At 32.1% G+C, this 12,816-nt stretch overlaps 1 protein-coding gene across 1 annotated transcript in view; it reads right to left on the minus strand.

Moving 5' to 3' along the window:
- LOC109839980 (DNA-directed RNA polymerase III subunit 2) overlaps positions 1-12,816 on the minus strand; it is a 60,699-nt gene that overhangs the window by 45,623 nt on the left and 2,260 nt on the right. The window contains exons 4-12 of the mRNA XM_020408459.1: positions 12,648-12,769; positions 12,469-12,561; positions 12,288-12,360; positions 12,116-12,206; positions 11,966-12,018; positions 7,045-7,109; positions 2,684-2,789; positions 2,495-2,605; positions 433-492 (exon numbers count right to left, since the gene is read on the minus strand). Coding sequence (XP_020264048.1) covers positions 433-492; positions 2,495-2,605; positions 2,684-2,789; positions 7,045-7,109; positions 11,966-12,018; positions 12,116-12,206; positions 12,288-12,360; positions 12,469-12,561; positions 12,648-12,769 — 774 coding nt within the window. The remainder of the gene's footprint in view (positions 1-432; positions 493-2,494; positions 2,606-2,683; positions 2,790-7,044; positions 7,110-11,965; positions 12,019-12,115; positions 12,207-12,287; positions 12,361-12,468; positions 12,562-12,647; positions 12,770-12,816) is intronic.

Genomic DNA, 12,816 nt, shown 5'->3' on the forward strand with positions numbered 1-12,816 from the left:
CGAAGTGCAGGGGTTTTCTGAGAAACACCAGAGTTCAAAGGGGTTTCGTGGGAACCCCAAGCATTTTCACATACATAAAGCTTCAAAGGGTAAAAGATCCATGTGTGGGAACAGAACATAGTTCATAACTGTCATACGCTAACCAAGAAACACTTTGCACAACAAAAAATTACAGCAATTGCAATCTTTTCAAAATCATCTGAGATAGCATATAATATAATTAAATCAAAAAGTTATACCACGTCGAATAAGGAAATTAAAGACACCTGAAAAAATACGCAAAAAAACAGTGCATGATTTATGCAGATACACCCCCATTATATTAACATGATAACAAAACTAATATAACAATTGTGCATAACAAGTTGTCAAATTAACACAAGAAAATTAAACCTCTATTTAAAATTAGTACAAAGCTTTAGAACTACTAACCTTCTCATCAAGGTAATCCAATGCTTGCTTTTGTGTGTATATTTTCTCAGAGTAACATTCCTGACATAAGAACCAAAATGAAAAAAAAAAAAAGGTCTTCACATGGTATTGGAATAATCTAGCTTCTAACATGATGAAGCTATGAATGTACTATCATCATTTGAATCAAACACTACCAATGCCAAACATTGCAACTGTGAAAGAAAGAAATATAATACAAAAAACATAGCAACAAGATTGTAAAGCTAAAGACATGAACCGGCGTAAGATTACAAGTGCAATCTTAACACTAACATATATTATAAAGTTTAAGGCTGAATAAGTAAATTTGGCGAAGAATATTGACAAAGCATTGAAGCTATCTTAAATAGTTAAGGAACAAACATATTATGTACCATTTCATGTAGTCAGCAGGACACAAGCTTTACATCATTAAAAGCTACAAACTAGCGTGGAGTTTAAGTATGTGAAGCCATGAGCATAAGTGCATAACTATAGAAAGAGATTCCTAATAATCCAAGATGTGAAACTAGACACTTCGGGCAAAATAAGCATCTTATGGAATAAAAAGAAATAGGGCATATAAAAAGGTACGAAGTTTTTTTCTCTTTTCTGTGTTACACCCAAAAAACTCTGGCCCAGATAAGGACACTCTCTCCCAATATGCCAACATCACCAGTTTCCAATTGCTTCTTTATTTAGTTTAACACCGGACTGGATACACATGTTAGGGACAGAAATGAATAAGATGATGGATTTGTTCAATCTCTTGCAAGGACTCACACTTACGAAAAGAGCAATCAAACACATGTAAACAAAACCAGAACATTATTGACAACCTCTTACATATAGAATTTGAAGAGAGCTTAAATCTTGATGGCCAGGCTTTAAGCTTTACACTTCCATTCATTCCTGTAATCTCTATGTTCAATATAATGTAGACAAAAGAAAGAAAAGGAAGGCATTTTGAAATTCAGTGTCACTATATTTGATATATTATAGTGGGAGGCACACCCTTTGGTTAATTTGGCCAAGTGGGAGATGTTGGTCACTTCGACCAAATCAACAAAAGAATCACAAAGGTGTAATCATTAAAATGGTAACATACATCTCAAAAGATCAATCTGTTGAGGGGAAATGGGGTTGTTTGGTTGGTTTGAGAAAATTTTGGGAGCCAGTTCCTTATGAGTGGGAGGGAATGAGAATGACCTATGTATAAGTGAGCGAGTCTCTCAGAAAAATACACAACAATAGTAATCTCTACTGGAGCCCCAATTAAAAGTCACCTCTCTATTTTTTCTTTTTTTTTTTTTTTTTTTTTTTTTGGTTCAGCTATTTATTTTCATCAAATTCCTTGATGTGTAGGTGTATCAAAAACCATATCACATCCATGTAGGAAGAAAGCTATGGAAAAGGAAATTATGGTATAAAGCTTGATGATACATGGAACTCAGTGTAGTTTCAATAGGTTGTCAATCTTTTATATATTGAAGATAAATCTAGATTAATTAATGTTTAGGAGGTTTTTAGTTTAAACATAAGCCTCTATAGTCCCGACAGGCTTTTTGTATTGCAGATGAGGCCCTAGTTACTTGCAAGGTAAACCTCACCATCAAATCCTACTAAACAGATCATGTCCCAAACAAACAACACCATTTTGCCAGAATATGCACAGATGGCGACGGTGTTAACAATGATGACTGATTAACTCGTAAGTTATTAATAAAGTATGAATATAGAATTCATTCACATTATAGAAAGAGCAGAATAATATAATGAAGACTAGAATAATATAATGAAGTCCATTTAAAAGAAGCATAATGATCATCGTGATACCATTGATGTATTTACTATAGATATTGAAGAGAAACATGCAGGCAATGACATAAATATCTTAGCAAAAGAAGCCATTAAAACAGCATATAAATATTCAACTTTGTTTAATTGACATAACAATTACCAATAATAATAATAAAAGTGAAGGTCAACTTATGTTATAAGTTACCAGATAGAAAGCTTTACGATGTTGATATGTACTAGTTACTCAAATGAAATAGGCAACCTGAATGGATGGAAGAAGGAGACTGCCATATCGTGGATCTCTTCCGAGCATTTGGACAATCTCCTGATCACTCTCAATACCCATAGCTTTCAAGATTATCATAATTGGAACCTGGAGAAAATCCAAGCACAAGTAAAGCAGGCAGTTCATGGAAATTCTTAGGAAAAGAGATCAGTGCAGCGTCAGTACTGGCTTAGAAAACTGATTAAGTTGTAGATATATTTTATCTTTCTCCATGAAGAAGACAGTTTTGCTTTTTGTCTCATGCGTGCTGCTTGTAACTGATGCTGATACCCTGACAACAACAACACATAGCTATGGATAAGCTTGCTTTCAAATACCTTATGACAACAAAAATGGAAACATGAGTCATGACATACCAAACAATTTCAGAAGAATGATAAATAACTATGAGAACATGATAAAAAGAAATTTGCAGAAGTAATTAACCTACTACTATGTAAATACAAATAAAGACGAATTCCCTTGTAGTGAAAGATGTGACTTTTTGCATTGTTTGCTCTATTTTGCTTAAACTTCTCAGCCACTCTTCCATCTCAAGTCCACAAGCAAACAGTAGCAACATCATTTTTTTTCTTTTATGTACCTGATGTCGGTTTTGTTATCTTCTTTTCTTACCCTTATCAAATGACCTTTGTTTATACAGATTTAAGTAGATGGTTGATTGCCTTTTAGATGATGCACTCGGTCAAGTTGGACTCATGGTATCCTATTTGACGATAAAGTGACATTATATTATACATGTTAATATACTATTACTCTATTAGTACTCCCGGCTTATGAATCAATATTTCCTTCATGCTTATATTGCTTAACTTAGGAGTTTGACTGTTTTGAATGATTTTATGAAGTTAGATCATTAGACCCTTCACGATGTGATGTCTTCTACTCCATACCTTTTTTTTTTGTATATTAGTTCAGCATGTTACATTTATTTGCACTCACAAGCATATTAAAAGGTCTGATGAAGCCTCTTTCAGTTAAATTGCATTACAAAACCGAGCTCTATGGACTTGCGGATTTACTTCTACCCATTCAGCCAGCCCATTGATCAAGCAGAGAACGACCAAAATTGACTGGCGTGTTGCCAAAAAATAATGGATAAGCATTTTGCTTAGAAAACTCTTTTTTAATTTGTAGATAAAAATATTTTTGGGAGTTATAATATAGATAAATTAGTGTGAATGAAGGGAAAAAATGGTTTAAGCATTCGGTTCAAAATTTTCTTTTTTAGCTTGTGAACAAAAATATTTTTCAGTTTTGTATTATAGATAAATTAGTGTGGGAAAAGTCAAAAAAGAATGGTTTCAGCATACGGACAATACTAATGCCTTTGGTAGTTATATTGTGGACAAATTTGCATGGAGAAAGCCAACAAAAATGGCTCATTTTGATTTAGAAAACATATTAGTTAAAGCATTTGCACAATATTAATGCCTTGGTAATGCCTTGGTAGTGTTATGTTCATAATTAGTATGGAGAAATGCCAAAAAAAAGGCTCATTTAATTTAAAAAGAAATGTTTTCGAGAAAATTAGCCCCTCAAATATTCAACAGTTCCATATGAGCCCCTCAAATTTCAATAATTGCTCGTAAGTCCCTCAAATCCTAAGGTGTCTAACAATTTTGTCCCTCAATAACAAAAATAACTCTTAGTTATGATTTCTCTCTTAAAAAACTCACCTTGCTCACAAAAGGATTATATACACTTTGATAAACTAAAGTTTACACCTTTTAACTTTAATATCCAAGCTTTTTGACACTTTTGATACCCTAAAGTTTACACCTTTTTAACTCTGATACCTCAAAGTTTTTTCTTGACACTTTTCTTAGGACAAAGTTTATATTTTTAACCTAGATACCTCAAAGTTCTGTTTTAGACACTTTGATACCTTAAAACTTTATCTTAAATTCTAGGGTATTAAAATTAAAAAATGTACAAACTTTGAGGTATCAAAGTTATAAAAAAGAATCTTTGAGGTATGAAAGTTAAAAAATGTATAAACTTTGGGGTGTCAAAATTTCAAGAAAAGGTTTGGGGATCAAAGTTTACAGAGGTGTAAATTTTGGGGAATCAAAGCATAGAAGGTGGGAACGATGTATGCTATAGCGAACAGCGACCGGGGTTCAATCTTCCCAAATTCGTGCAGAACACGACCCGTTTCACGAACCCAAGCAACCCAATTTAGAATTCAAACCAATTAAATTTTGAAGTAAAAATAACTCTTTTTAAGAGAATTAACAACGGAAACTGTAAGAAATTAAGCAAATAAAGTATGCATATCTTAATTGCAACATGATTCTTAAGATTCTTTTACCACTACTAATATCAACTAGCATTTCAGAATCGAACATAAAGCGTATCACGTTCTCTAACGTATCGTATAAGCCTAAACCCTCGTACTCAATACTTAGTCAGTGGCGCACCGTGTTCCCGTACCCGTCCCTCAAACCGAAACGAACCAGGTTCCATGCGACTATGAATCAAAGTGTAATCACGTTCTCTAACGTATCGTATAAGCCTAAACCCTCGTACTCAATACTTAGTGGCGCACCGTGTTCCCGTACCCATCCCTTAAACCGAAACGAACCAGGTTCCATGCGACTATGAATCAAAGTGTCAAAAACTTGTGCATATCAAAGTTTAAAAAAAAAACTATAAATTTTAGTATGCCAAATCGCAAACAACCCTTTAAAAACATTAGATGAACGCATTTAGATTTGAGGGACTAATATGGAATTATTGAAGATTTGAGGAACCAATATCTAAATAACCCTATGTAAAAAATACCCTCTAAAAATGCCAAATTGCAAATAACCCTTTAAAAAAACATTAGATGAGGGTAGTATCATCATTGAGGGACCAAATGGCAATAACCTTAGGATTTGAGGGACTAATGAGTAATTATTGAGATTAGATGTTTTAATACTAAATTATTGAAGATTAGATGTTTTAATACTAAATAAAACCCAATGTAAAACGATGGCCCATCTGAGATTCAAACTTGGAACCTGTGAGCCAAATATGTAGACTTTAACCAGCTAAGCTAATTTTCTTTCAGAATTTTTAACAAAAAAATATATTAATTGAATTTTGGAAGAGAGTAAGTTTTGAAAAATTAAGTGGAGGTAAAACTTTGGATTTATACGACAGAAAATCCTTTCAGAAGCGTGAGTTTAAAAATAAATGGGGGTAAATTTTCAGATTTATAAGCAAAAGCTCATTTACAATTCCTGATGTTCATGAGCTTAGTGTAAAAAAATAGGATACAAAATCTTTAAATATTTTGTTTAAAAAATGCATTGCATACATAAGCACTTAGTTAGCAAATTGTAATAAAATCTGCAACATACAATAGAATAAACTGGTAGAATACAAACTTTAAAAAAATTAGTAATTATTTTGGCATAGGCTTGACTTTGGAAGTGAGTAGGTACAGGAATAAATGGGGGGTTAAAACTTTGGGTTTACAGGGAAAAACCTTTCGAAAGTTGGTACTTGGTAGGCTGAAAAGAATGGAGTAAAGTGTGAGGTGAAGTATTTTGGATCTAAAAGTGACTTTGAAAGTGGGCGGATTTAAAAATAAATGGGGATGAGATTTTGGCTTATATAAAAAAGGGTGAATTTAAGAATAAATGGAGGTAAAACTTTTGGTTTATAGGCAAAAAGCATTCTATTGTACATCAATTTTTTATTATATCATTTTACTAAAACTCATGAAGTATGTATTTTGATCTTAAAATGTCATTTTTGAGGTTTGTGAGCTTAAAAATAAATTATTTTATAAATTGGATTTATATGAAAAACAACAACCTTTATTTAATTGTCCAAAAAGGTATGGTACACAGGTCATAGGTATTTTGCTATGTAAAATTGACTCTGACAAGATTCGAACATGAAACCTATGATATAAATGTGAAGACTATAACCAACTGAGCTAGGTAGCTTTTAGTATTCTTTGACAAAAACCTTTACTAATAATATAATTTACTTTGGCTTGGAAAAGACATTCTACGGTGGCAACCCAATAGCTTTAGTGTAAATATAAATCTAGCATAGAAAAGCCCTAAGTTAAACCTTAATTGGACATTATTATGATCAAAACAACTTGACTAAATACAATTTTGGTTTCAATCAGATAGGCATCCCCCACCTCCCTACCACCACTATGAATAGGGCATCCAGCTAAATTTATAAGTGCTTTGCAACAGCAACCCTTTAACAATCTTTCAAAGCTTATTCCTTTTTTTTAATAGTTTTGGTGTGAAACTCTTTCTTTCTTTTTGTAAATTTTTTAATTCTTTAAATCGTGTTCATTCATGCATTCTTATATTGATATTCCTTTAGATACTTTACTTAAGCATTTTGTTATACCTGTTGAATGTGTCCCTTGTGATTTATGTTATAAACTTAAATATTAGATTCAAATCCATGCAACAAACTTTAGCTTCACTTGATTATCACAAATAAGGTAATAAGAAATTATGAAATATAAAGTAGCACAACAAGGGTCACTGAGTACATCATACCGTCCCTTACTATCTCTATCAATAATAATCCGATTCTTTGAAAGTTGTTCTTGTATCAGAATAACCTAAAAGATAAATGATGTCATTAGCAATTGAACATATAGTCAACAAAAACAAAGAAAATGAAAAACATGTCAAGACCATGGAGTAGGAGTACATCAAGGCATATGTGAATACATGATGCATCAAGTCCCATACTATATAAATACACAAAACAAGTGAATCACGTAACATAAAAGAAATTAACATATAAGACAAGATGAATACATAAGTCATTATGTATTCATCTCGGAATATCATAAATACGCTCTCTTTGAAACGACATAACTGAATAGGACTCCAAAACTAACTATTACCCATAGGAATACATATTTACTTCCAATAAGAACAGAAAAAGATGAAAATAGTGCATCAACTTTCTTAAATAAATTTTGAAAAAATAAACCTTCAATGACAAGCATAATTAGGAAAGGATTGTGGAAGGAATGTTTCCATATGAAAGGAATTAACATACATTCTAAGGAAATTCATAGGAATTTTTATGTTTGTATAGTCATTTTGCTAAACAAAACCTTGGGATTTTAAACACACACACAGAGAGAGAGAGAGAGAGAAAATAAAACTAGAAAGTAAATTAACATTTTAAATACAGACACAAAAGAGAGGAGGGGAGAGAGAGAGAGAGAGAGAGAGAGAGAGAGATTTAGATGTTTACTGATCGATAAAAATTGTGTGGCAACAGAGTTGAGAACTAACCAAGTGGAAGATAAAACATCAAATTGAAGATTGCCAAATGAATGAGGAGAAAGAAGAAGAAACAAAGCACACATTAACTACGCCTGAAAATTTGATGCCATGCAGACGAATCTATTGGATTTGCTTTAATCTTTTCAATCTTTTGGTTTTCGTTTAATTTTATCATTTTGCTTTAGTAATATGACTAAATAATGAAAAAAAAAGTATTGTTTTATATAATTACAAATGTGAAAAGATGCTTCTGCTCCGTGCAATTTTGATCTGTATCGGAACTCAGTTTGACTAGTCAAACAACTCTATACTTTTAAACATGTTAAATTAAATCTACTCCTCACCCTTTATTAATTCCAAATCTACCACTTTCTTCTTTTCTGCCTCTTTTTCTATTCTCCTCCAAAACAGTAGAACCCTCCTTAATTGACAGCCTAGTCAACCCCCAGTCATTCCAAGTTCGCCGCTCGATGTTGCCCGTTTCCTTCCCTATACCTAGAAGTTCGCAACACCATTCATGAAAATATATTCTTTTCTATGGATTACTCTAAAGCTTAGCTCTTTATCAAAATATCACAATTAATTCTAATATTTCAACTCCAATTCTGATTACTTTCCAATGATTCTAACAAAACTAAAGTTCAAATGATAATACATGTTCATTTAGACCAAGATGGTATGGAGCTAGCAAGCGAGCTCTTGGGATCAGATGGAGTTCGGTTGCTTTGGATGTCCCTAAATTTAATCTATGGTAGTTTACTTGATCCACCATGAGTTTGTGTTATATTGAAATATTTGACATATTTTTCAAATATTTAATTGATTCGCCAAGAGTATGGTCATAAGGTTGCAATCATCATGTTAGGATTCTCCCCAAGTCTCATAAATGCGAAAGGAATCCATTGTGTTGACTAGGAAGATTGGAAGACTAGTCAAAATTGGAGAATGAAAAGAATGGAACTTTGAAAGGCAGTAATGCACACGAAGACGAAATGATGCATTAATGGTTAGCTCCTTGAACTTCTAATTGGAGGCTATAAAAGGATGTGGATGTGTTAAGAGAAGGTCATTCTCTAGGGGCGAGGAAGGATCCTCTTAGAACTCCTGAATGATCGGTGTTCTCAAGTTCTATGAGTGATACGATGTGATGATGACCTCCTGGAGCTCTTAAATAATCGGTGTTCTCGGCTTTCTTGAGAGATGTAAGATATGCAACGGTTTTCAAGTTTGTCTGTGCAAAACTTTCATCAGTTGTATCGCTTGTACTGGATTTGAAGAACCATGGATATGGGCATGTTTGGCCGAACCATGTAAAATCCTTGGTGTTGTCTCGGTGCCTACGCTCCTTATGTGTGTAGTTGGTTGTGCGCTCCATAATCCCCATCACATCAAACATTTGCTTGTCAGTCAAAGGAGAGCGTGCCACATGGTTCAAATAGCTAGGGGCGGAAGCAATTTCACCTTGAAAATTTATTTATTAGTTGTCTTTGTATCCGCAAAGAATACAAATGAATAGTTTCTCCAATATATATTATATTATGAAATATTTTATTAAAATAATATAAATATTATAATATATAAAATTAATATAGTATAATAAGTAAATAACTTATATTAAATATAACTAAATTACTAACATATAGTAAATATTAATATAATAAAAGTATATCATTTGATATAATACATTTATTATTAAATATTATATTAAAATAATATAATATAATATACCATATCTAGCATTACATTATATAATCGATAAATATATTATAAAAGAAATATTAAAAATATAATATATTACAAAATATATATTGGATAGTATAATATAACATAATATAATATCATTTTATAATATATAATCTAATATGATATAATTAATAAAATATATTATTTAATATGATATACATTATATTATGAAATATTTTATTAAAATAATATAAATGTCATAATATAAGAAAATTAGTATAATGTTATATAGTCAATAAATATAATATATAAAAACAATATATCATAAATATCATATATTAAGTAATATATATTGTATTATTAAAATAATAAAATAAAAATTAATATAATATAGTGTATTAACTAATATAAACATATTATAATATAATATGTTACGTCTTATATATTATATTATTTTATAAAATATATAATATGCTATAATTTAATGTGTATGGGAATGGTCAAACTAGCATTGACCAAAAAACTCACAATGGCGTTTTGAAAATACTTTGGAAGAAAAACACCGTAGATAGTGTTTTTCTAGAAAACACAACACAAAAATCACCATAGTATTTAAACATACCCTAAGTAATGAGCTTGGATGTTCCATGGACCATGGTGAATTTAGCAAAAAAAAATAGTAATTGTTCCTTTGCTCGTGAACTCTAGCTCATAAAAATTGAAAATAAGAATAATGCCTAAGAAGAACACGATGACAGAAGATTATCTAATAGATTAAGTGCAATCACCCTCACAAAATATTTTTCTTCTGAGTAGCCAAAATTTTGTGCAAATCCTAATTGAAGAAATGCCCAAAAAGAACAGTGGCTCTTCTTGTGTGTAGAAGGCATGATCTTCAATTTGATCATTTGATTCTAGCAAAACTTATGGACTTTGCCCCAAACTTACAGAATCCCTTGAACAATAAGGAAACTCTTAATATCTAGAGAAAATGTCAAAATATTCAATGGAGGTGAGAATGCTCAAATCAGTTTCCTTAATATCTTGAGAAAATGTCATTCAATGGAGGTGAGAATGCTCGAACCAAACCTAACTCTTTAATTGATCAAATTGTTTATGACAAAGAAACAGAACAGTCTCAACATGAACTCGAATATATATAGTTGAACTATTTTCCTCCTAAAAGGAGAGGGAATCTAGTCCTCCCACATTTATACCGTCCAATTAGAATTTTAATGGTCATGATTTAAGAAGGCAGCTTATGGAAAAAGGAAGGGCAGTTAAATTTTAGAGGGAAAACAAGAGATTCTAAATATTACTGATATAGAAAATTACATATAATTGTTTATGTTTGAAATTCTTTCATTATATCTTCAGCTTTCTCCATACAACATCACAAACAAACCCATCAAGCGTTTCAATTAATTCCAGCAACAATCATAACAAATGTTGAAGATATTGCGTTAATAATGTTGAAAATATGACAGTAGCTAGGTGATTTGTTTTAGGAAGTTTTCTTTTCGGAATGGCTACAGCCTGAGTATTAGGACGAACGATGACCCCTTTGAAACCTACCTTGCACATGTGTCTACTTGTATTTTCACAGAAACAGAATGTTTATCTGCTTAAAATTCATCTTCCTTGCTTTTGGAGAGAAGGTGATGATTAGGAGAAGTAATCTCTGAAGCATTACACAAACTCTATGAAAGCCAACATATATTCAGAAAATACTTCCATGTTATTTGGCTTCATTGTTCAAAAAAACAAGGTTCCATGAGTTAAGGTGACATTGGTTCAGCTGCTTCATGTACATGAGCCAGAGAAAAAAGAAAAAAAAAAGCAGAAGAAAGAAGATGCGATTTCAATCTCATGATTAAATTCTAATACATTTATAGTTTTTCTTTAAATATCTAATTTTCCCCTCCACGAGTTTATTGTCATATCTTATCCCTAAAATACATCCTCAAGTTACGACCATTGAGATATAAATCCCACAGTTAGAAATGTAAGAGGAGATTCCTTCTCCTCCAAACCTAAGAGCATAGCAGTCCAACTCGTGTGTGTGTGTGTGCATGATTATTATTATTCTATGCAAACAGACTTCATAAAAATAGATGACTAACGATAAATCACCAACCCAACTTTGTTTAGTTACACCAATTAAAATGCAAATGAATTTAATCATACAACACAAGATTCCTCTTACGCATATGATATGAGAAATGCAAAGAAATTAAGAAAACACTGAATACAGGATCCAAATCAAGAAATATATACCATTTCCCTGCATAATTACACGGAAAGGGCATATCAAAATCTGATAAGCCTACCCAAATCTACTTTGCATGATGGCTAAATGAGAGCATGACATAATATCATGTAGAAAGGGAACATATTAGAACCATCAATATAAGATTGATATTTATAGTAAGGCAACACTGAAGCATGATAAGATATGGATACATAAAAATTCCAAATGAAAACAGCATACCTTTTCATTCCCTTTAGCAATAAAGTACCCACCAGGATCAAGAGGACATTCACCTGAAAAATCAGGTTCATAGTGAGTCAATTGTAAGGAAGAGGCGCTCACAAAAGGTAAGAATCAAAAGCATGAACAATAACAGAGATTTAGAAGTACCTAGCTTTGCAAGCTCAGCTTCATCCTTTCCTCTTAATACACAGTGGGAACTTCGGAGCATGATTGGCATTTGCCCTATTTGCATACGTTGCTAAGACAATGATAATAAGAGAAAAAGTTAATTCAAGTGTTAAAAACAATCAGCTTAATGGACAATTAGGTTCATGAGTACCCTTTGTTCAATTTGCTTGTTTGGTTGATTCCCTTTGGTAAACTCAACATCAACGAAAATTGGAGCTGCATAACTGCATTAGAGGGCATGTGAACAATAGAAAACATGAGACCTAGCGTAACTATGAGTATGAATACTCATGGAATGAATTGGAAGATATGAGAACTAAGAGAATGCGTACGTTCGATCAGAAAGGCGACACATCTGAGGTGTGATCTTCTGCTCAACAAGATCTACGTGGACAGTAGGATTGCCCACATAGATCCTTTTATACCTGAAAACCGAGAAACTCAATAAAATAATTCAAAAAATATCAACAAATACATATGCTCAAAAATATGGTAAGACAAATTAATTTACTCAAGGAAAAGGGTTGGGTCATGAACACAGACTAGCCGCTTGTTAGCCTCCACGATCTTGTGGATGCCATGGTCGATGAAATAGTTAAAGGAATCAATGTGCTCCTTCACTAATCCCCTCACCTGCCAATTTCAAATGAACACAGACCAACAAATTAACCAAAAATAAC

This window comes from Asparagus officinalis, chromosome 1 (genome assembly GCF_001876935.1).
Source record: "Asparagus officinalis chromosome 1, Aspof.V1, whole genome shotgun sequence".
NCBI classification, from domain to species: Eukaryota; Viridiplantae; Streptophyta; class Magnoliopsida; order Asparagales; family Asparagaceae; genus Asparagus; species Asparagus officinalis.